Source organism: Caretta caretta, chromosome 4 (assembly GCF_965140235.1).
Source record: "Caretta caretta isolate rCarCar2 chromosome 4, rCarCar1.hap1, whole genome shotgun sequence".
Lineage (NCBI taxonomy): Eukaryota > Metazoa > Chordata > Testudines > Cheloniidae > Caretta > Caretta caretta.
In genome coordinates this window covers 147885603-147911147 of record NC_134209.1, presented here as the reverse complement: position 1 = coordinate 147911147, position 25545 = coordinate 147885603, and the positions used below count along the sequence as shown (strand labels likewise).

The window sequence follows — 25545 nt, the reverse complement described above, 5'->3', positions numbered from 1 at the left end:
GCTACACCCTGCTAAGCAGCTGCTGCATTCCACTGTAGGTGCATTTCAGCAGGAGGGGAGGTGACTGTATATTGAAGTCCTGATTTTGCAGTTTGGACTTGTGCCCTTGAGGTCAATGGGAGATCTGGCTGAGTAAGGACTTCATGAGCGGGCCCATTGTTTGTAAGGTGCTTGGGGATCTTCGGGGAAGCCAGGCCACAGGGCTTGTGTATTTAAGCAAAGGCTTATTCAGAGCTTGGCCCGGAAAGTGGGAGATGTTCTTGAATTGCTTTGATCTTCAATCTGGGAGCATCACACCATGACTCTCTCTCTTTCTCGTTCTCTTGCAGAAGGCATGACAGAAGCCGTGAGTTCGGGCAGAGATTGCCTGCAGGCCGGGGAGTCCTGCACCAATGATCCCAGCTGCAGCTCCAAATTCCGGACCCTCCGGCAATGCATTGCGGGCAACGGCGCCAACAAACTGGGGCCAGACGCCAAGAACCAGTGCCGGAGCACGGTGACGGCCCTGCTGTCCAGCCAGCTCTATGGCTGCAAGTGCAAACGGGGCATGAAGAAGGAGAAACATTGCCTGAGTGTCTATTGGAGCATCCACCACACCCTGATGGAAGGTCAGTCGGTGCCATGTCTCCGCGGGAGGGTTCTCCAAATAGGGTCTTAAAAAGGAAATTTGGGTTGGTGAAACACTCCAGCTCCAGCTCCTTCTAGCCACAGAACAGGATCAGCTCAGGCAGCAGCCGGGCTAGCTTCCTCCCCACTTGATGTGAGCAGAGTGAAACCTTCTCCAGACAAGTTGAGTCGCCATCCAGATGCTGGCCTCTCTGCTGAGACGCCCACCTGGTTTGCAGTTAGTGCTGGCTCTGGTGGTGGTTTTTCATGCCCGCTCGGATCTGAGCTGAGACCCACCTACCCATTTCTCCCAGATTTCCCACCAGCCACATCCAATGATAGAGACTTTTGGATCCTTCAATGGACCAGCAGTGACTTAGATATGACAGGCTCTGCAGTCAGTCCCCTGGGCCACTCAGGTCGGGTCTACACCTAAATCTTAGGTTGCTCCAATGACGTCACTCAGGGGTGAGAAAAATTCACTCCCTGCGTGGCGTAGTTAAGCTGACCTAAGCCCTGGTGGGGACAGCACTAAGTTGACAGAAGAATTCTTCCTTCAACCTAGTTACTGCCTCTCAGGGAGGTGGATTTGCTACAGCAACAGAAGACCCCCTCCCATTGCTGTGGTAAGAGTCTACACTACAGCGTTGTAGCTGCAGAGTGTCTAGTGTAAACATACTTCAGTCCCGCTACTACCGCTGTCTAGAATGGTGTTAGCAAGGGCAATTCTGAAGCACTTAGAGGAGAGGAAAGTGATCAGGAACAGTCAGCATGGATTCACCAAGGGCAAGTCATGCCTGACTAATCTAATTGCCTTCTATGACGAGATAACTGGCTCTGTAGATGAGGGGAAAGCGGTGAATGTGTTGTTCCTTGACTTTAGCAAAGCTTTTGACATGGTCTCCCACAGTATTCTTGTCAGCAAGTTAAAGAAGTATGGGCTGGATGAATGGACTATAAGGTGGATAGAAAGTTGGCTAGATTGTCGGGCTCAACAGGTAGTGATCAATGGCTCCATGTCTAGTTGGCAGCCGGTATCAAGTGGAGTGCCCCAAGGGTCGGTCCTGGGGCCGGTTTTGTTCAATATCTTCATAAATGATCTGGAGGATGATATGGATTGCACCCTCAGTAAGTTTGCAGATGACACTAAACTGGGAGGAGTGGTAGATATGCTGGAGAGTAGGGATAGGATACAGAGGGCCCTAGACAAATTAGAGGATTGGGCCAAAAGAAATCTGATGAGGTTCAACAAGGACAAGTGCAGAGTCCTGCACTTAGGACGGAAGAATCCCATGCACCGCAACAGACTAGGGATCGAATGGCTCGGTAGCAGTTCTGCAGAAAAGGACCTACGGGTTACAGTGGATGAGAAGCTGGATATGAGTCAACAGTGTGCCCTTGTTGCCAAGAAGGCCAATGGCATTTTGGGATGTATAGGTAGGGGCATTGCCAGCAGATCGAGGGACGTGATTGTTCCCCTCTATTCGACATTGGTGAGGCCTCATCTGGAGTACTGTGTCCAGTTTTGGGCCCCACACTACAAGAAGGATGTGGAAAAATTGGAAAGAGTCCAGCGGAGGGCAACAAAAATGATTAGGGGACTGGAACACATGACTTATGAGGAGAGGCTGAGGGAACTGGGATTGTTTAGTCTGCGGAAGAGAAGAATGAAGGGGGATTTGATAGCTGCTTTCAACTACCTGAAAGGGGTTCCAAAGAGGATGGATCTAGACTGTTCTCAGTGGTAGCTGATGACAGAACAAGGAGTAATGGTCTCAAGTTGCAGTGGGGGAGGTTTAGGTTCGATATTAGGAAAAACTTTTTCACTAGGAGGGTGGTGAAACACTGGAATGCGTTACCTAGGGAGATGGTGGAATCTCCTTCCTTAAATATTTTTAAGGTCAGGCTTGACAAAGCCCTGGCTGGGATGATTTAGTTGGGGACTGGTCCTGCTTTGAGCAGGGGGTTGGACTAGATGGTCTCCTGAGGTCCCTTCCAACCCTGATATTCTATGATTCTATGATATCAGAGTGGCTACATCATGCCTCAAGCTAAGGTGAGACCTGGGGGTAGGGGTATGTGTGCAGAGCTGCTATCCCAGCTGCATCAGCTGGACCATTTCATCTTCCAAGCCTTTGGTCTAATTATGCATTGCCCCCTTTATCTATGATCATTATGACATAGTGCCCAGAGACCCCAGTCAGGCTCCATCATTCTGGGCTCTTTACCAACATCCACTGAAAACAATCCCTACCCCAGAGAGCTTGCAGCCTGCATTGTAACGACTTCTCTGGGAGTTCCATGTGGAAGGCACTTGGGATCCAGCCCCAAATTCACTTAGGTTCATTTCTCCCCAGCTGTAGGGTGGGGAATGAATTATTATTAAGTGATTTTTCCCAAGGCTGCAGAAAGCATCAGTGACAGAATATGGGTGTTCCTGCCCCCCCGCCCCACCGCCATCCCTGGCCTGTGCTGATACCACCTGGCCACAACTCACACATTAGCACAGGGATGTTGTGTTTGTGTTTCCAGCACTGGGAAAGAAATCCAAAACACAGGAGATACTCTGTGTGGGTAAAGCACGGAAACTGGGAGCCAGGAGATCAGGGGTCATAGATTTATACATTTTAAGGCTAGAAAGGACCATTGTGATTGTATAGCAATCTCAGCCAATGATTCCTGCATGAAGCCCATATCTTCTAGATGAGCTAGAGTTTGTTTGTTTGTTTCATACATCTTGATTTAAAGACACTCAGTGGTGGAGAATCCACCAGAGCCCTTGATAAGTTGTTCCAATGGTTAATTACCCTCACTGTTAAAAACATCCACCTTATTTCTAACCTGATTTTATCTAGCTTTAGCTCCCAGCCATTAGATTTTGTTATGCTTTTGTCTGCTACATTAGATCCCTTCCCATATACGTACTTATAGATGGTTCTTTTCCTAACTGTGCTTCAGTTCTGCTTTGTAACCTCTAGTAAATCTCTTTACTGCTTTGTACCTCAGTTTCTCCATCTGTCTAATGAGGCAAATAATCATTATCTAACTCCCCAGTGGCTACGAGACTTAATCTGTAATGTTTGTATCCTGGGTAGAGATCTGTAGCTGGGGAAGGGCAAGAGCATTTTTGTAAAAAAAGGAATAAACTAAAACTGGTTTTGTTGATTTTATATAAATGTCCCTTTAAAGTCTGTGTTGAAGAAATAATGTGGTGTGGGTGACAAAAAAACCCAACAACCTGGGAGTTGTCATGGATCACAACCTCAACAAGAGTCAGCAATGCGATGCTGTTTCAAAAAAAGCAAATGCAATGTTAGGTTGCATTAACCGAGGCACAGCATGCAAGTCACAGGAAGTGACAGTACCGCTCTACTCGGCCCTGGTGAGGCCTGGTGAGGCCTTGGCTGGAGAACGGTGTCCAGTTTTGGTCACCAGTGTATAGAAAGGATGAGGAGAAACTGGAAAGGATCCAGAGACGAGGGACAAAGATGATCAAAGGGATGGAATGCAAGCCATACGAGCAAAGGCTGAAGGAACCGGGTATGTTCAGTTTGGAAAAGAGGAGATTAAGCGAGGGATATGATAGTGGTCTTCAGACCCTTGAAAGGCTGCCATAAACAAGGTGGAGAAAAGTTGTTCTCTCTTGCCACAGAGGGCAGGACAAGAGGCAATGGGTTCAAACTACAGCATAGCAGATTTAGATTAAATCTCAGGACAAACTTCCTGACGGTAAGAACAGTAGGAGAATGGAACAGATACCTGCGGGGGGTGGAAACTCCTTCACTGGAGCTTTTCAAAAGGAGGCTGGAGCCACCTGTCTTGGATGGTATAAACACAACAAATCCTGCATCTTGGCGGGGGCTAGACTAGATGACCGTGGCAGTCCCTTCTAACCCTGTGGTTCTATGGTTCTAAACCAAACTCTTTTGAGTTTCCTGCCTGACAGTGTCTTTGGGATGTGTCAGATTTGAGGCGCATGCTCCTGACACTGCATTTCATCCCCACACGGTGCAAATATTTGAGTAAATGTTGATTTAATATTTTTTAAGCACCCTTATAAAAGTACACATCGGCAGCGATAACTCTCCCCGGTCAGGCCTGCCAGCGTTTTATGCACCATGAAAATTAAATGAGGAATAAAACGGACGGTTCCAACCAGAGGCTGCAGAACAGATAGGTTAATAAAATGCTGACAGGAGCAGAAAGCAAAGGTGCTGAGGGTGACGCTTGGATCAAGAGGCTGTGCAGAACAAAGTGAATGGCTGCCCAGACCTACCAGGAGCAAGGGCCATGTTGCCCATCTCCCAGAAACCTGAGTGCAGCTCTTAGGCCAAACCTACCAGGTGCTGAGTGCCGTAATGTGAAGTCATTGGGAAATAAGGGGGCTCAGCGCCTTGCTCAATTGGGCCCTTCTTTTGGGTTTCTTTTTGGTTGAGTTCACTGTATATGAAATCCCCAAAGCAGGGCATTTCCAGGACTATTGTGGAGAGATACACAACCCGGGGTCTCTGCTTCCATTAGCTATCGTTGTTAATTATCTGTGTTACTGTAGCACATAGGAAACCAAGTCACGGGCCAGGGCCCCATTGTCCTAGGTGCTGCGCAAACACAGATCAAAAAGAAAGTCTCTGCCCCAAGGGCTTCCGATCTAAGTATAGGACAAGAGACAACAGATGGATACAGACAGAGGGGGAAGTACAAGGAAACAATGAAACTATATTGGTCAGCATGGTGGGCAGGAGGTTTTAAGAACAGGTTGGACAAACACCAGTCAGGGATGGTCTAGGTTTACTTGGTCCCGCTTCAGCGCAGAGGGTTGGCCTTTAGGGCTTCTTGAGATCGCTTCCTGCCCGACATATCTATGATTCTATGAATAGTCAGCTCTGAACCCCTTACATCCACAAATATATTCACACCTTATAAAATAACAGTTCGGATGTGATCAATGGTATAAACATCTAACTGCAAGTTACAGGGCATACTGCAAGCTATTTCGAAAATGTACTAAATTATCCTAATTACAAACTATCCAGAGCTATCGAACACTTCACTTACCAATATTATATCAGCCTTGCATAGAATGCAGGATAAGATACAGAAATGGGTATAGCATGTAACAAACCTGAGGATAACCCCATAGTGCAATCACCTGTACAATAGTTGGATTTAGACACTGATAAGTAGATGTCCTTAACGCTTCCTATGCCAGTGTCTGTCGGCTTCTTCTTTCTCTAGTCAGATGACCTCACCTGTCAGTGGATTGTTCTGGTGATCTGTCCTCTTGTGCACAATGGTTTCTGGTACCATGCTCTCATTTTGGCATTCATGTCTTTCTCCAGCTGGTGTGTATGTCACATCAGTCTGATCAGCCATTCTCAAGTTTTCAGGATCAACAACATCCTCATTTCCCAGTCGCGGATGAAATGCTTCTGCCCCTGGATTCACTCACTATTAGAGTCCCTGGAGTCCAAATTCCTGTCTTCATTGTGATCTCTTATTGGGCTAGTTGCCTTGTTCACTGTGTCTTCCTCTGTGGTTAGAGGGTGGTGTTCTATCCCAGGGTGAGAAGTCAGAGGAAAGTGAAAGATTGCGATGAAGAACTCTAACACATCCCTTTCCAGCTTCTGCTTTTACTTCATCGACTACCCTTTCCTTTCAAATACTACATGAATCTTATCTTCCCAGGAGGATCTTAATTTTCCTGCTCCCTCTCTCTCTGAAAGGTTCCTGACAAGTACTTTGTCACCTGCTAAGAGGTCAGCACCATGCGCTTTCTGTTCATAACGATTCTCACCATGGGTAGCAGATTTTTTAGAACATTTTGATGTCCATTCATAAGCTTCCTTCATCAGCTGTTTCCATTTCTCAGCATACTCATTATGGTCCTCGGTTGTAGATTCCAAATTCATAGATAAAGCAAATGTGACATCAATGGGCAAACATGGTGATCTTCCATACAAGAAATAGAAAAGTGCAAACCCTACTGCCTAATTTCATGTACAATTACAGGCGTAATTTACCTTATTACATGCAGTGGCAGATTTAACAGCCAGCAAATGCTGACCTGGTCCCTCCCATCTCCTCCTCCCATCTGCCAATGATAGAGGAAGAAAAAGATGGGCCCCAGTGCAGGTTTTTATTGTGGGCCATCACATGGCCCACATTGAGATAGATAAACTCTCACTTTCCCCAACCCCCACTCTCATCCCTGCCTCTGCAGCCCTGCTCTGCTCCCCGATCCCTCACGCCTGCCTAGCTCCAGGCCATACTGTCTGCTCTCCCTGGCCCAGGCCCTGCTCCTGGGCTCCTGCTGCTAGAGCCATCACCACTGCTTCCGCCAAAGCCAGAACTGTTGTCATGGGAGCCAGAGCCGCTAACCACCGGAGCTAGAGTCAGAGCCTCTCGGAAGAGCCGCACACCAGTTCCTGCTGCCCCTCGTTTGAATTTGCCCTCACAGTGGGAGGTGAGGCTCTGCCATTGGCCATCCCACTCATCAGAGTTCATGGCGGAGCCACCATTTTGGAGTCTCACTCACCGGGCCCTTCCTAGAGGTGTCAGCCAGCTGCAAACAGTGGCAGAAGCCTGTGCCAGGCATATATTATGCAGCCGAGCAGCCCTGAGCCTGCAGGGGGTCCTCCAACTGCATGGGCCCTCAAACAGCTGCATAAGCTATTCCTCTGCCCTTGCCAACTGCTCCCCACCACTCGATTCTGGGGCCTCACCCTCACAAATAATGGAGTCAGTCACCCTGGCAAGGGGCCCCCTCACTGTCTCGGGGCTGATGCAATTGTATGGGCTGCATGTGTCTAACGCTGCCCCTGGCCATCAACCCCCATTTTTATCAGGGTCCCAACAGATCCACACCCATCCGTCTTGCAATGCCTTTGAAAAATCGCTCAGCATTTGGGCATGCCCCGTAGCTGGTAGTAATAGAAGTTTCCGACCCCATCCTGCAGGGGTCACAGACACCGAGCACACTCCGGTGCCGAAGGGCTGCCACTGGGAAATGTACTTTGTTTCCTGTAGATGAACAGGTCAGCAATGACGCAGGTCCAAACAGCCTTCCTGCTGAAATAGGTTTGACGTTACCATCTGATCAAAATTGCTTTCAAGATTCTGTTTTATCACGTCAGCTGTTGCGTATAATTTTACAGATTACTCCTTGCCAGCCCATTGAGCAATAGGCCAAATGGAAGGTTTCCTTTTTCCCCTACATTTTGCCACTTTTCATCTTCATTTTACAGAATGAAAAATTGATCGTATGAAGGTTTGCATGTCAAGTGGCTTAGTTTATGCAGATCTTTCAGATGACGCATACGGTCACATGTGTTGCCCGTTGGGTGATTCAGAAACTTGGAAATCAACGTGGCTAACAATGATTGGAAGACTATGCTAAAGTCAGTGTTCATGGGAGGAGCAAACAACATGAAAAGTCACATGTGGCAGCTCTGCAGGTCACGAAGCGTCACCGCATCAAAGCCTGTTTTGATAAACAAGCATCTGAAAATATTAAGAAATGTCAAGTACTAAAAATATTGCTTGGCACAGTCAAAACGTTAGCTACTTTAGGTGTCACCTTCCGTGGCCACTGTGAGGTGCTGGAGAGCAACAAGTGTGGTATTTACCTGACCATCAGAAAGCTACTTGACAGACATAATACAACTTTTCCCAAAATATCAGCGACGCCAAGATAGTCAAATACTTGAGCAAGACAATTACTGATGAACTTATACGTCTTTTAGCAAGTGGTGCATACTGAAAAGTGGCAAAGAAGCTTTTTTTTTTTTTTCACTGTCATTGCAGATGAAGTCATGTATATTCGCCATGTTGATCAAATGGCCATTTTGCTTCACTTTGTTAATATTGATCGTGTCAAAGAAGTGGCAGATATAAAAGAGCAGTTTGTAAGCTTTGAGCAGTAAGTGAGGCAGGTGCTGCATCCGTGTGTGACCAGTTAACTAATGTTTTATCCTGAAAATATGGATTAAACCCCAAACAGATGTCTGGATAGGAATAGGATAGTGCCAGGGTTATGGCTGGAGATCATGGAGGATTGCAAACAAAAATGAAAGAATATCCTTCAGGCAGGGGAGGCAAAGTGTAGGCACCATACATCCATTGCCCAGCACATCACAGTAACCTAGTTTTGGTGCAAGCTGCGGAAGGTAAGGCCAGTCCAGATCTGAAGGTTTTCTTCACAACTTTGCAGGAAATATATAAATATTTCACAGACTCTAACCATCGATGGGAAAAATTAATGATTAAGTCTAAAGAGAATATTTATCTTCTTTATCTGTATCGTGCTTGAGAGAGTACAGCTTTGCTAAAGGAAGAGGAAATGATGATGCATTTCAAGCCCTCACAGAAGTTGACAGGATTGATGCTGCAGATGAAATTGAACACGCGTCTGAAGAATGAAGGAGACCTTTACATCTAAAGGTACGCTGCAAGTCTAGATGGGCAGCTTGAATGAAATGAGGCAATGATAGTAAATTTTGAGAATGTAATTGAATGCCTAGAAGATTAAACTGTTGCTGAACGCAGGAGTGGCGAGGACATACAAGCAAAAAGCAACCTGTCTTTGATGGCTTGGATGGTTTACCTCAATCTATTGTGGTGGCATAGGATCTTAGTTATCACAGCTGCAGCCTCTGGAATCCTACAGTCAAAGAAAATTGACTTGTTCCATGTCCTCTGGACATTTGAGAGCACAGTGAATGAGCTCAGCAAACTCAGAGCTGAAGAAAACTATGATAAAATTGTAAAAACGTCTCAGAGCAGGTGGGGGGAAGCAATGGGTTTTGAAAACGCAAACTATCCAAGCCACAGGAAGAGATGCGTATGCCACATGGATGATGAATTTGCACACTATTCTGCGTTAGAAGCAAAGGGTAACCATCAAAGAAAATATTTTGAGGTCTTAAACAATATGATTATGGAACTAAAACCTCAGTGTGAGGGATTTCAAGAAGTAGCTCCTCTATTTGGTTTCCTCCATCCCAGGCGACTTCATAATATAATTTTAAAGAAGGAAGTTCTTAAACTGATGGGAAAATACTTATATTTTTCTTTTAGACTTGGTTCATGAGATTGTCTTTCAAGATGTATTATTTTACAAAGGGCACAGAAGTGTTCATTTTGTTCCTTGGAGTCCGGAACTACTTGAGTTTCAGTGTATCAAGTTCTCTTGATGCTGTTTTACCAGAAATGTAAATGTTGTGTTGACTTTTTCTCACCATACCAGTTGGAGTGGCTAGTGCTGACTGCACAATAAGCACATTAAGATGTGTCAAAAACTACATGTGGTCAGTCATATCACAAACATGGCTGAGTGTCTAGTGCTCCTTGCAATTGATAAAGATGAGACAGCTGGACAGCATCGTAGAATAATTTGCCAAGAAAAAATGTCGCCGTAGTGTGAGGGTCCAAAAATTGGATATACACCAGCCAACATAATTTGGGTGAGAGTCCACTTTTGTTTAGGCCTGTGCTTTTTGTTTTATGGGATTTTTTTTCATTTTTTATCTTTAAAAAAAGCCTAAATTGATGTGACCATTGAGCCATAAGCTTCATGTTTGGTAACCAGGCTCTGACCCTTAAATCTGCCCCTGATCTAAGAGAGTCCTTCCAGTTTGACTTTTATTCTTCTGGTAAGGTTCTCAACATAGGATTTAGTTCAGCCTTTCTACCTAACCATTATCCTTTAGGTGGTGTGCGGTTGTGCGAGATGTTTCAATTTTACAGTCATGCTGTAACCTTCTGAATAAATTATTTTCAAACTCTGCCCCTTAGTCATGATGGATCCTTTCAGGAAAACCAAATAAGTAATTGAAGATCATGTTTGCTGCAGGCTTGCCTGACTTGGTGGTGGTAGGGTAGGGTTGGACAAACCCAGTGAAGTGATCCACTATTACTAGGATTTATTCATATCCTCTTTTGCTTCTGGCTAGATGCAAGAAGTCCATTGATACAAGCTCAGATGGTTCTGTTGTGACTATGTTAGTGGAACTCTGGAAGGCTGGTGAGGTTTTGTGACACATGTACAGACTCTAGTGATATGATGTTCAATATCCCTCTTCATCTGTGGTCTCTTGTGAGACTGATTTTTTGCTCTACTCCTAAATGTCCAATCTCTTCGTGTAGTTCTTGATATACCCGCCTTAGGGTTTTTCAAGTGATACAGCTGATTTCATAAGTAGGTTTTCTGCTTAAGTATTCCATCTGTATCCAAATGCAACCAATGCCATTCTCACATCAGGGCAGAGATCTTACCACATCCTCCTGAGCTCTTTTGGTTGTTCAGTGTATGCCCCAAGGACTTATAATGAAGAATTTTAGCAACAGCTGGATCTTCCTTCTGAGCTGCCAAAATGTCTTCTTACAGAATAGGCATTATGGTGGATTTAATAGCCATGGAGAGGTCTGCTGCTGCCAAAGGGTTGGTAGTAATAACTGCTAACCAAGAAGACAGCATTAACAACATTTGTTCATTTCATCATATATTTTTCCACATCAAGGGGCATTCTGGATAAAGCATCTGCAACCACATTAGATTACCCTGGACAATATCTAACTTTGACGTTAAAGTCAACTAATTCTTCAGCCTAACAGTGTGCTGTGGCATTCAGCCTGGCAGAGGGGAGGACATAGGTTAATGGGTTGTTATCCCTGTAAACTGTGAAGGATTGTGTATAGTGGAGGTAGTCACAGAATTTGTCAGTTACAGCCTGCTTCAAAGCTAGGAACTCCAGCTTTCCTGAACGAAGGTAATCATTTTTCTTAGCTGCAATTAGTGTTCTTGATCCATAACCAATGGCTCTCGGTTTACTTTCCTGGCGCTGATATAAGACTGCATCTAATGCCTTACAGGAAGCGTCTTCCTTTTCCAGGTCCACTTTTGGTGGTGTTGTGTGTCAGATTCCAGTGGAACAGTCAACAAGTCATAGAAATGTCGTTGCTACTTGAAAAAAGTCTTGAAGTAGCTTGGATAATAGGTGAGGAAGCCTAGCAGCTTGTGAAGTTCCCTGAGGATATATGGTGGCTTATCTGCAAAATCATGAACAGCCAAAATGTCAGCTGGATCCATCTTATAACCTTCAGCAGATACCTCAATTCCCGAGTAAAGTACCTCTCTCTTAAAGAGCTCACATTTGGCAGCTTTCATCTTAATTCCATGCTTCTGTAGTTCTTGCAATACTCTCCTTACATTCTCCATGTGTTCTTCAATAGTGTCACTGCGCACAAGGACAGCATCCAGGTAGGGAATGCACATCTCATCCCTAAATTCTGCAATGGGGAACACCCATTGTTTCATGTTCTCCGCTTAATTGGAATGGGACATTAGTCCGTCCTTTGCAAGGGATTTGAGTTCCATTGGCAGCTTTAAGGCCAAGCCCGTCTTCTATTTCCCATAACTCTTCAAACTTTCTAAGGTGTGTCCCTGGGAGATTATCTTCCACCCACCGACTTGAGACCATGCATACCTGTGCTCTAGTGTCCCACAGGGCTTGGCGAAACACCACATAGTGCATTTATTTCCAGCTAAATTAGCTATTCTTGTTTCCTGCTTCAGTGTAGGATGGCAAAGGTAGGCTGCTCCTGGTAGATCAGATGCAGTGCCAGCTTTGTCTCCGCTCTCTTGTGATTTTCCTGCATGACATCCTGACTGATTGTATTCATTACTGCCTGAAACAGTGGTCACAAGTACTGCCTCTAGCAGCCTGCCTGCAGTCGCATGGCCTTTTCTCTGGAGCTGTCTGTCTGCCTGTCTGATCAAGCCATTATGACTTCTTTCGTCATGCACCCGGACAGCTCGCTGTAATATCTTCATTTTGGCATCCACTTTGAGTTAATCACCACTGGTCTTTAGTTCCATTATCTCATTCATTAATGAGTCACCTTGGGAGACTCCTTTCCCCTTGGGAGGAAGCGCTGCTTTACTGTATGCTGCTCTGTGTAGGGCCCTTGCACACAAGTACATGCTCCAGTCCCCAGCTTCTGCTGCTTCTCTACCTCCTCCCGTATAGCAGCATGCAACTTCTGTTGGTGAGAGAGACAATCATTACGCTCTTGAATGAACTCACACAGGAAAATGATAAAGGACAAAAACACCCTATCACCTACCTGTGGGTGACCACTTTTCACAAACCAGTCCCTCTATGTCTGACCTATCAGTCCTCATCCTCAAAGGAAACCTACACAGCACTTTCAAAAGACGAACCTGGGGGGAGCTTAAATTCATAACCGCTAGACACTAAAAATCACAAACTGAACAAAGACACTGGATTTATGGCTTATTACAACAACCTGTAACCCACTAACCCCCTCTTTCTGTCCTATGACTGCAGATGTGTTAATGGGCCATTCTGCCTTGAATGGTCCCTTACAATATGTGTGCTAACTACTTATGCTAAACAATCTGTTCCACCTTGCATTTAGCTGTGATGCTGAGAGTGCCTTTGCCAGACGTGAAAAAGAGCCTGTGTGGCTCGAAAGCTCCAATAAAAGATATGACCTCACCCACCTTGTCTCTCTAATATCCTGGGACCAACACGGCTACAGCTACACTGCATACAAGTCTGAATATTGGCATTTTGCTGTCCTGCCAGGACTGACTGGAGGAACAGGTTTTGTACAAGGACACGCTCATATCTTAGGTCAGAATCAGCTTCTTTATGAGCAAAAAGAAAAGGAGTACTTGTGGCACCTTAGAGACTAACTGTAGCTCACGAAAGCTTATGCTCAAATAAATTGGTTAGTCTCTAAGGTGCCACAAGTCCTTCTTTTCTTTTTGTGAATACAGACTAACACAGCTGCTACTCTGAAACCTTCTTTATGAGGCAAACAGTACTCTCTGTCTCAAATCAAGTGATCGGGCTAGGAAATCGTGAGCTGGCTCTTGGGAACTGCAGGTAAAGTTCAGTTGCATCTTTTTCCTGTAATAGGACTTTAAGATGTACCTCCGTTTTTGGCAGACTCAGATTCATTTTCCCTCCAAGTAGTCCCTGAACCTCAGCCCAAGGCAAACTGCCCTGATCACAGCTTCCATGATCTCTGCTTCAGTGTACCCCTTGGGAATCCCACTTTCAGATGCAATCTTAGGACCCAAACCTACAAGATGCTGAGTGCTGGGATGTGAAGTCATTAGCAAAGAAGGGGGCTCAGCACCGTGCAGGACTGCGCCCTCTTTTCGGTTGAGTTTACCGTCAATGAAATCCCCGAAGCAGCGTGCTCCCAGGGCTGTTGTGGAGGAATACATACCTTGGCGTCTGTGCTTCCATTAGTTACTGCTGTTTTTTATTACCATAGAATGTAGGAGAAACAGTCGTGGGCCAGGGCCCTGTTGCCGGCACCCAGTGCCAGAGGCAAACAACAGCAGGGGTTCGTTGCCCGGTGTGCGTCACCCAATAAACACAACGGGATGGAGAAGCAAAAAAAGTTTATTTGCAGCTGCAAACAAGGTACAGGGAGAACAGAATCTCAAATCCTGCACCCCAGAGCAGGTCATTACACACACTTTTATATTTTGTTCTGCTACTGCACCACACATCAGCCAATTAAAACTTTGCACAAATACTCTGCCTTCCTTATATGATTACAACAATATTTATTTCCTGCAACCTCTAACAAGCAACTTAAACAACCAGCACATCCTGTCTGGCCTTTTAGCTGTCTCTCCTGTTACCTTTAACTTGGCGTCAGCAAACCTTACACTATGAGGCATTATCTGCAGCTGCAACATTGTTTTAAGAGCAAAAGAGCTTACTCAAACCAGCCAGGCCTGAATTCTATTAAGGGGGGTTAAGAAGAAGCCCTTAGGCCTTCAGCAGGGAGACCTCCTCAACCCTTATGGCCTTCCATCCCCTCGACTTAACTAGTGGCCGTGCCCTGGGGTCTCCAACAGCCCCATTGTCTAGGTCCTGTACAAACCCAGAACAAAAACATATCCCTGCCCCAAGGAGCTTCCAATCTCAGCATAAGACAAGAGACAACAGATGGATATGGACCGATGGGGAAGTACAAGGAAACAATGAAGCAATAGGGTCAGCATGCGCACCAGCAGCCGGACCATTGTCCAGTTTTTTGAAGGCTTCACTGCAGAGGAGAGTTTTGAGATGGGATTTGAAGGAGGACAGTGGAGGCAGCTTTGTGGATGTTTATGGGGAGCTCTTTCCAGGGGCGGTACTGCTACCCTTCCTTCTGCGCTGCTGCCTGCAGAGCTGGGCCCTCGGTCAGCAGCCGCCGCTCTCCGGCCGCCCAGCTCGGAAGGCAGCAGCGTGGAAGGAAGGATGGCATGGTATGGTATTACCACCCTTACTTCTGGGCTGCTGCTGGCGGGGCGCGACCTGCAGAGCCAGGTGTCCCGCTAGCAGCTGCCGCTCTCCAGCCGCCGAGATCTGAAAGCAGCGCAGAAGTAAGGGTGGTAATACTGAGACCCCGCTAAAATAACCCTGTGACCCCTATAACTCCCTTCTGGGTCAGGACTCCCCTGTTTGAGAAACGCTGGTCTCCCCTGTGAAATCTGTATCGTACAGGGTAAAAGCACACAAAAGACCAGATTTCATGGTCCGTGACGCTTTTTTCTTGGCCGCAAATTTGGTAGGGCCCTATTGAGACCCAAGACGATGAGAGCTTGGACAAGAGTTTTGGCTGTGTGGATGGAGTCAAAAGGCCGTATTCTAGAGATGTGAGGCAGAAAGAATTGGCATGATTTAGACGTAGCCCAGATGTGAGGATCTAGAGAGAGGCCCAAGGGGAAGATGATGCCCAGGTTACAGACCTGAGTGACAAGTAGAAAGTTGGTGGTGTGGTGTCCCCAGCGATTGAGAGAAAGGGCATGGCGCAGAGGGCTTGGGGGGAGATTAGTCAGATCCACTCCCCCCCTGGACATTGTGAGCCACCGTTTTAGGTTCTGCAGGTGACCTTTGACCTAGAGCATCCCAGGTAAAGAGGAAAGCCTCGCGATGAGCTTCCCCCATGGAAAAACTAAAGCCCTGGGGGGTGAGGGGGTAGGTAACTTAACACGTACTGTGTTCTAGTTGTGTTGAGAAATGCAGCTGGTTTCCCATCCAACAGTTGAAAGCAGAGCAGGTCACGGCCACCAGATCCCTTTCCTTTGATGCGCAGTGCTTTGCTGATCTACTGTCCGATGGAAATGGTTCAACAACTGAGTAAGAAAGCCAGTTTGATCCACATTCTGGTCTTTTTCAAGCCAGAGATCATTATCAGCTTCCCTGGAGCCTGAAAGCCAGACCTCGGAGTGGAGTGCTGCACGGAGGGGTATAGACAGAGGTAGTGACCCAGGTCTAGGGTGACCATATTTCCCAAAGGGAAAACGAGACATGGCGTGGGGTTAGCCCAAGGTCCCCCATCTCCTGGCATTGTTGCTCGCCCCAGCCCTGCCTACCCCTGCCCGAGTCTGCCACCCCCCCCCCCCGAAGCGAGGCTGGCATCAGAGCTAACCCCCCACCCCCACATGTTCCTCTGCGCCCTAAGTGATCTAAGTTGCGACGGCTGGGACAGGGTTTAAAAAAGGGACTGTCCCGGCCAAAACGAGCTACATGGCATGGGCGACGGGTATCATAGCCTGGGGGAGGCTGAGCCTCCCCAAACAGACAGGTGTGGGCCTGCCCGCACTCCACCCCCAGTCCCCCTCCTTCTTCCCGCTCTGCTGGTGGCTCTTCCCTTGTGCCATGGCCCCAGCTGGGGCAGCGCTGCCCGGAGCTCCGGGGCTGGGGAGACTGGGGCCGTGCTGCCCGGCGCTCTGGGGTTGGGGGGCTGGGGGCGCTGGCAAGGACCAGCGGCTGCAGTGATCTGGGGCAGGGGGGGCAGAAGGCGCGGGGCCTTGGGCAGAATGAGCAGGGCTGGAGGCTAGCCTCCTCGAGCCAGCGGTTCACCCGCCGCCCATGCTGCAGGGTCACCCACCCAGGTCTGTAATAGCAGGGGGTGGTGTAAGTCAGGACTGAGACACATCGGCAGAGCGGTGTGGGTGCTCTACACTGCAATAGCAGGGGAACTGCGGGTCAGGATTGAGATGCATTGGCAGAGCAGCTGCGGGAGCCCAGGGCTGGAAAAGCAGCGAATGCTGTAAATCAGGATTTAACTAGGTTCTGCTTCCTACGGCAGGTGACCCGGGCTTCACTCGGGGTCGTGAGCCCCTTATTTTCTCTGAGCAGCAGATTGACTCACATGTCCATTAAACACCGCTGCGTCTTTGTTTTCTCTGCTTTCGTTTCCTTGGGGACACATTTTCCCAATAATATTTAAAAATCCCTAAATGTCTCATTGACTAAAAAAGGAAGCCACTCTGAAACTGACGTGCAGAGGCTGTTCTTTCATACGGGTGTACCCAAGAGGCCAGAAAAGCTTCCTAGAAGCCTTTATAAAAACGAGTTGTGGCACCATACGCCCAGGGAATTTACATAGCGTAGCATTTACTCTGCACCTATTGAGCAAGTCTGTGTTTAGGCATTTCAGTGTTTGGAGACGCGTTACCAGATGCCAGGTGGTGTCATCAGAACAGAGAAACTGCTCCACTGAAGCAGACAAATGGTCCCCGATGCAGTCAGTGGCAGTGCCAGGTAATTCAAAGAAAGCTGTAAACTTGCCTTGTAATACACCTGTGGTAATCCATAGTACTGTGCATCAAGGGAGCAATTTCTTCCTGACCCCAGCTGGGGATCAGCATATGCCCTGAAGCATGAGGTTTGATAGCCCTTTTATCCCAGCTAGTGCAGCTCAGGCTGCTGATCTTATCCATATAAATGTCTAATCCCCCCAGAGGTTTGTTTGTTTTTAAACTTACTAAGCTATTTTCCACAGAGTATTACTGAGGCATCAGTCAGTAGCATGGCACATTATGGTCCTTGGAGTTGATAAAAGGAGAACTCTGATGGAATAAAATTTCCGGCATCCTTAATCTACACCGGGAGGCTTTTGCTGGGGCTGTGTGTTATTCACTATAAGCTCAGCTAGAAAGAGCAGCATGCATTGGGAGGAGACACACTGTTAATAAATATAAAGGCACACCCAATCTAGGGTAAGGCAATAAACAGCACAGCCTAGGGATGGCTGTCTGGAAAGCAGCAAGTTCGAGAAAGACCTCAGGGGGGATAGAACGCTGGGTGCGTAGTGAATTAAAATTGCTACCATCACATGTGTATTCATGGAGTTTTTCCAGTTCCTTGTATAACTGGGCCCCTCACTGGCAGCAGAGAGGCCAAGAACTGAGTGGTCCAAGGAGACCAAACAGCTCTCTCGCCCATAGAAGCTAACCCACCCAGGCCAAGGTTGAGGTTCATTTTCAAGGGGTAGCCTTGGTTAAATCTCCTGTGGCCTGTGCTGGGGCTAAGGACTTGGCTCTCCAGATGTTGTTGATCTGGCCTCTTCCACCAGCCCCTAAGATACTGAGCATTACTCTGGGGAAATGGACTCGCTATAAGAATATGCACCATGGAGACCCATAATGCAAACGCTGTTCTGCAGACTCCGGCTTTTGCACTGAGACAGGTTCCTAGCACAAATCTCAGGAGCCAGAGCTACCTTACTGTGCTGGGGTTCAACTTATCTTCCTTTCACTTCAGGTATGAATGTGTTGGAGAGTTCTCCGTATGAGCCATTCATCAGGGGCTTTGACTACGTCCGGCTGGCATCCATCACCGCAGGTAGGTGAGCCGGAGCGCATTCTCCTACTTGTTGGCCCAAAGCAGGGTGCTCATTGGGAGCAATGCAATCCAGATCTGTGAGGGCCGGAATGACTAGGCCTCTCGCTGCCCCACCGCCATCTGTCGCGCTGCACGGCTCCCTCTAGCATTGTCTGTGCCGAGCATTTCCATGCTAAGCTGTTTAGACAAGAGCACGTCTTCAGGAGAGGCACTTTATATGTTTGGACCAGGGCCATAAAGAGCGAGGGACCAGGGCAGAGTTAGGCAAGGTCTGGATAGGCAGCCTCTGAAGCTCCCCCAGCTGAGGTAGAAAACACCATGACTCTGGGAGAAGAGCTCTGGCCAGAAGAATCCTGCTCTCCTGGTGCCCATCCCCTTCTGGGCAGAGCCGGCTGGCTGGATTTTTAAAAGAGATCAGCAGCCATTGGCCCCATTCAGAGGCCTCAGTGGAAGCAGACTTCTTTGGTAAATCTGGCCCCATGCCTGCCTGATGGGGCAATGGGGTCCAGGTACAGTTCGGGGCAGGGGCACCAAAACGGGGGGGGGGGGTCTGGCCCCATTACTTTTAAAAGTGGGGGAGCTATGGGTTGGACTAGATGAGCAGGGGGTTGGACTAGGTGAACTCCTGAGGTCCCTTCCAACCCTGATATTCTATGATTCTATGCCCTCCCACCTTTTACTGGCCATAAGGATGAGCGATGGGGGGGAGTGGCAGAGGGGAGCGGGGCCTCAGGTGAAGGGGGGGCTGTGATGGGTTTCCCCTTACCCGGGGTGCCATTTGGAACTGGGGTACCTCTGAGTCGGTCTGACCCACCAGTCTGGGCTCCGTTTTCACTGCACTGCTGTGCAACCTGCCAAGCCCTCCCCCAGGCTTCAGACTGCACTTTACCAGCACACATACAGGTAGGGACATACCCAGCTGCAGCTACACATGGATGCTGAGATCAGCTCTGCATGGCTAGGCTCAGCTAAGGAACTGCCCAGTTATTCAAGTGCATACCCACCCCCATTGAGGGTAAACCCCAAAATTGTACCATCTTGAGCTGCACAGAGATTTGTACAGCGTAAACTCATGAAATTGGCCCCCTCCCTCAATGTGGAGGAATATATGCAATAGCTTTCTGCCCCCTCCCACCCAGGTATGAATTCCACACACTGGTTTTAGACAAAACAAAACAAGTTTATTAACTACAAAAGATAGATGTTAAGTGATTATAAGGGGTAGCAAACAGATCAAAGCAGATTACCTAGCAAATAAACAAAACACAATCAAAGCTTAATATACTAAATAAATTGGTTATAAGTAGCAAATTATCACCCTAAATGTTGTTTTATGCAGATTGCAGAGATTCTTGAGGGAAAGCTACACTTGCTTGCAGTTTAAAACTCCAGTTATTCCTTTCACAGGCTAGAAAACTCTCTCGCCTGGGTTCAGCCCTTCTCCCCTAGTTCAGTCTTTTGTTTCTTAGGTGTTTCCAGCAGTCTTCTTTCTTGGGCGGGGAGACAGTGAAGAACAAACCACAATGATGTCACTCCCCTGCCTTAAATAGCTTTGGCATATGGTGGGAACCCTTCATCTCCCAGTTAGATTCCCATGCCTGGTCAGTGGAAAAACACTAATATTATGTTGGAGTCCAGTACCAGGTGACTTGGTCACATGTCTCTGTAGGGCCATAGCAGTCATAAGTCAGAGGCTGTTCTTAATGTCCTCAGAAAGGCTGTCTGGTTTCAATGACTCACCAAAGATATTTTTTGTCTTGATGTAGCATCCTAAATTTAGCAAGAGACTTGGCTTCTTCTTCCATAAAGTCTTCTCTAATTGGCATAAAGTCCCTCCTGCTTTGAGTCTCAAGTTGGCAGAGATGAAAAAGTTTGTCTTCAAATTCTTTTTCTTTGCAGCCAGGAGGAATTTCACTTTATCTCTTTTATCACATAAGGAGATTCATGAGGTCTCAGATGAATTGCCTGATCCCATCCAGAGCCAGCAACTTTTCCAGACCTAGGTCACTGCAGTTTGCATGGCCTTGGCCCCGTTTCTCTGCCACCTCTAGCAAACTCTCCCCTTTCCCTCAGGCCCCATGTCCATTCCCAGCCTTGACCTTGGATGTCGTCTGAGGAGGTGGCGGAGTGGTCTTTCCCTTCTCTGCTCATACGTGATACAGGGTGGCCCCTTCCCCAGCTTCCGGGGTGGGAGCACGTCATAAAGCCTGAGCCTCCTCCACTCTCAAATGCTGGAGTATGCAGCGCCCCAGAAGCCTTCCCTAGCAACTGTGCAGCAGGGATTATGGGATGTCCAATCGAGCATATGGTTGTCATGGAATCCCAGTAGGCATCCTAAACTGTCAATGAGCTGTGGAGACACAGCTGCCAGCTGGCTCATCCCACCGGGCCTGGATCATGGCACTTTCATAGGGCTGGGTGTTGGTTAGGGGTAAGCTCGCTGACGGTGCTGTACTTGTCCAGTTGAATAGAGAACTGGCCTGATGTCACTATCAGATGTACAGTGTAACAACAACCAGGTGTGGAGAGATGGTGTAGGGTAGTAGTTAGAACAGGAGACTGGCTGGGTGTCAGGATTCCTGGGGTCTGCTCGCAGCTCTGCCACAGACTGTGTGACCTGGGGCATTTCACCTCTGTACCTCTAAAAGTGGGGAGTAATGGGCGCATCCCATCCACTATCCTGGCCAGTATCCGAAGCTAAAGCTGGCAGAAAAATAATCAGACAGGCAGAAAGAATTCCTTCCTGGCCCCTGGGGTGGTGATTTGACACTGTTGCATGGGGTTAGATGAACTTAGCTGAGGTTGTTTAGCTACGGATGTTATCGCTGCTCATGAAGTTCTCCAGCCTCTCTTTAAATCCAGCTCCACTCTTTGACCCTCTGGCCTTTGGAAGCTGCAAATCCCACAGTCTGGCTCCCTGTTGCGTGGAGAAATATCTCTCTGTATTGACCTGCCCCTGACCTCACCGAGCAGCCCCCTTGCTCTCGGACGGACAAGGAGGGCAGGGAAGGAACAGATTCTTTCTGTAACTGATCTGCACTCAAATTCCTGCAAACTCTCCACCTTTCAAGGCTACCCTCTGCTGGCTTCTTCCCACGCTACCATACATCTCAACCTCCCGCTCCTCGTTCTGCCAGCACGGCAGCCTCTTTTGCTCACTCGTCCCTGTTCTCCCCCAAACCAACATCTCCCTTGCTGCCCCGCAAGGGTGGGAACCAACTTACACAGCCACGACCCTGTCCTCCGTCAGAACCTTTCTCAAAGTCGTCCCAGCTGCGACGCCATCCTCCGGCTAATGGCTGGGCAGGTGGCCTATTACCAAGCCACCCGTCTCTCTTGTGCTCTTCTCTTATGAAAGACTCTGATGCCTCTAATTTGTACACTTTGCTGTGAAGCTATGTGACCTTGTGGGCTTGTCTCTGTCAGGCTCCCACCTCTCCCACCCCTGCTGTGTTCTGCAGACCCCTGTTGGGTCTTGACCCTGTTTAGATTGTGAGGGCCTTGGGCAGGGACTATCTTTCATGGTGCGCTTTTTACAGCCGGTGGGAGAGGAAGGATGGTTGAGCAGTTAGGATGCTAGCTTGGGACTCAGGAGATGCGGGCACAGATCTCTGCTCTGCCACAGACTTCCTGGGTGACCCTGGGCAAGTTACTATGTCTTTCTGTGCCTCAGTTTTCCATCTATACAATGGGAATAATAGTGCTGCCCTGCCTCACAGGGGTGTGGTGAGGATTAATATATTGAACAGTGGGGAGGTGCTCAGATATGAGGGTGTCTAAGGACCTTGCACCCAGTACAGTGAGGCTCTAATTCTGAATGGGTCCTTTCAGTGCTACTATGCCACAAACACGTGCTTTGCTAATCTCCACAAACTCCAGCCCCGTGCGTTACTCCCAGTGAGGGCACAATAGTCTGAAATAGCGTTATTAGCACAGAGTCACAGGGAACTGGAGCTTTCGTTAAGCCTGTCACAGAAATAAGGGCCAGTCATGATGGTGTGGGGGGTGGAATCCTGGCCTCACTGAAGTCCATGGCAAAAGATTTCATCCAGCTTGAGCTGCCCTTTGGGGAAATGATACCAGTCACGCCCCCATTGTGCCTCGCAATGCACTGTAACAGGCCTGCCCACCTAAATGTATATGCCTCTCACAGCCCTGGCCAGTCCTGGGAGACCCACCCCATCCCAGGGGCTCAGCCCACCCTTCGGAAATACTGGCTTACCCAAATGGAGTGTTTGCACTTGTCTTTAGTGGTAGTAGGTTCTGGATGAGGAATTGCCAGCCTGAATCAGCCCTAATGTCCATCTAATCCAGTATCCCACCTCCACAGTGGCCAAATGCTTCCGAGGAAGGGGCAGGAAACAGCACTCTTTGTAAAGAACTCCTCTGCATCCTGCTGCGTGCTGTTCCTCAGATACCCACCACTGGCATCATCTATAGCCTTCTGACATTCATGGGCATCTTCAGTGCTCACGGGCTCAGGCCCCACCGTGCCCTAGTCTCCCTCACAGCACTTCTGGCAGGGGCAGAGTTCATCAAATCACTTGGAAAGCAGTTGGACATGCTCTCTTGAAAGGCGCCAGAGAGTAAAGTGTTGTGACAAATAATCTTAAGGAGGTCACTTTTTCACCAGTTTACAATATTTGCAGACAGCCTTCATTTGTCCTTTTGGGGCGTGTGGCGTGGCTTGGGGTGCAGCTTAGGCCAGGATGCCAGCCACTGATTCGCTATATGACTTGTTTCCTCTCCCTGTGCCTGGGTGCCCCTCCTCTGTAATCTGAGGGTGGGGGGCAGTTGTTCTTCTCCATCTCGCAGGGGAGTTGTGAGGCTTACTTCATGTTTGCAACATGCTTTGAGATCCTGGAACAGGGCAAAGATTTAGACTTGTGGGGTTCTGGGGGAGCGAAATTTCCCGAGCGGTCTGTGGTGCGACGCGCATGATTTTGCAGAAGCCTGGCATGTGTGCGTAGCCATGACATGTTGTACCAATAGGCAGAGCTGGCAATGCCAGGAAAGGTACTGCCAGCAGGAGTGTGGGGAGCTGGCTCTGCCAGGTCCAGGATAGTCAGAGGGGTCAAGCATCTGGCACTGCCAGGTCAGGGATAATCAACGGGGGCTAGCTGGGGAAGAGCTGGAACTCACATATCAGGGATAGCCTGCAGGGGCTGGGGGAGGGGAGCATGGGGGCTGGCACTGCCAAGTCTGGGATAGCCAGCAGTCCATCCCCCGCCTGCTGCCTGATTGGCGCTTTCTCACCCATCTCCTCTCTGGCAGCAGCCCTGCCTCCCTAGCCGGAGCCACTCCTTCCCCCTCCGGAGGTGACAGCTGCTTCCACTGCCAGCTCAAGATCAGAGTGAGGGGGACAGGCTGAGGGGGGATGAGGGCTCTCAGCACAGCTGGGGAGGTGATATTTGCTTCAATCCAGAGTCTTAACCTGGCCCGTACCTGGCCTGTGACCAGAAACTCCCCCTCCTTCCTGGAACAGCGCCCCCCACTGCACGTGCTAGGCGAGCTAGTTTTTTAACAGCCTCGTCAGGGCTAAATTATTAACCGCAGGGTGAATCCCAGCTCCTCTTGCTCCCCGGGCTCTGGGTTAACCAGGGGGCAGCCCCGCTGTCCGCCGAGGGCTGGAGGCCCCTCGGGTGCTGGTGTTGCGAAAGCCACCGCTAAGCTTTGTTGGGGTCTCCCGGCCATGCAGGTTCCGAGAACGAGGTGACGCAGGTGAACCGCTGTCTGGATGCTGCCAAGGCCTGCAACGTGGATGAGATGTGCCAGAGGCTGAGGACGGAGTACGTCTCCTTCTGCATCCGGCGCCTGGCCCGGGCCGACACCTGCAACCGCTCCAAGTGCCACAAGGCCCTGCGCAAGTTCTTCGACCGCGTGCCCCCTGAGTACACGCACGAGCTGCTCTTCTGCCCCTGTGACGACACAGCCTGCGCCGAGCGCCGCCGGCAGACCATTGTCCCTGCCTGCTCCTACGAGTCCAAGGAGAAGCCCAACTGCCTGACCCCCCTGGATTCCTGCCGGGAGAACTACGTCTGCAGGTAACACTCGCGCAGCACAGTGGGGCCCGCCCCATGGAGGGCCTGGTCCAACCCACTGAAGCCTGAGGGGAGTCCTTCCAGTGACTCCATTGTGGAAGCAGGCCCTAAAGTGAGACCCTCTACTCTGGGGGCTAAAGCAAAGGGTTGGCTAGGAGGAGCCCAGGGTCAAACGTAGGGTGAGATGCTCATGGTGCATTCTTGAGGCAAATCGCTTGGATTGTCCCCCTTTTGCCTCAGGTATGGTAGCTGGAAAGCTGGGAGGTAAAGCTAATGTCAGGCTGTATTAATTGCATCTGTTGTCTCAAGGATCCCAAAGCAATTTACAAGCGCTCCCAGCTAAGCATCTCAGCAGGCATTTGACCTTTGTTACCGCTAAGGGGTAAACTAAGGAACAAAGAGGTCCAGCACTTGCCCGAGGTTATGCAGTGAATCAGGGAGCAGTGCCCAACCCTGCTGACTGCAAGGCGCATGTCTACCCACTAGGCAACACCACCTCTCTGTGTAGGGAAACAGGAAGGAAGAGCCTCACTAGGAACCAGATGCTGAGCTCCTGTGCATGACCAGGAGGGATAATGGGGAGGGGTGCACACTGTACTCATCACTAGCAAATGGGGTGGGGGCCCTCAGGAACTGTGGGAGACTGCAGGGCCATTCAGTGGCTTGCCTATATCTCCAGCCCCACCTTTAACCCTAGCAGCATCAGCAAGGGAGACAGCACCTGGTCACAGAAAATGGCTCTTGACTGAGACGCCCTTGGCAGGATTGGACTCGGTCTCAAGGCGTCTGTTTATGAACCTGCTAAGAGAAGTCAGAGCCGGAACTCGTGTGTTGTTCTCGCTGGTGCTGTTATGAAGAATGGGAAATAACTGCTAAGGGTGGGCAGGGTGTGTGTGTGTGAGAGAGAGAGAGAGAAACTACTGAGTTTTCCTGGGCCAAAAATAATTTGTGAGGGGTTGGTTTTGGTCCCTTTGTCATTTCTCTCCAGAGACCTCTATTAAAAGCCACAAAGCTTCAGAAGAGTTTCGCTGGAAAGGCCACGATGCACGATGTGTGCCAGGCTTTCCATAGCTGCCTTCTTTCAAGGAGGTTTATCCCTGCTCCAAGATGCCTTCCCCAGCTCTTTGGTGGAGTTGCTGCTTTTATGTGTCTACGCTGCAGTCCTGGAGTGCGATCAAAGCTTGAGTAGACATCCCTGAGCTACCTTGAATCTAGCTAGCCAGGGAAGCTGAAGC

The 25545-nt window shown here is 48.8% G+C and overlaps 1 protein-coding gene across 1 annotated transcript in view; it reads left to right on the top strand.

Moving 5' to 3' along the window:
• Positions 1–25545, top strand: part of GFRA4 (GDNF family receptor alpha 4) — a 131065-nt gene that overhangs the window by 83994 nt on the left and 21526 nt on the right. The window contains exons 2-4 of the mRNA XM_048846398.2: positions 330–608; positions 18189–18269; positions 23968–24313. Of these exons, the coding sequence (XP_048702355.2) occupies positions 330–608; positions 18189–18269; positions 23968–24313 (706 nt within the window). The remainder of the gene's footprint in view (positions 1–329; positions 609–18188; positions 18270–23967; positions 24314–25545) is intronic.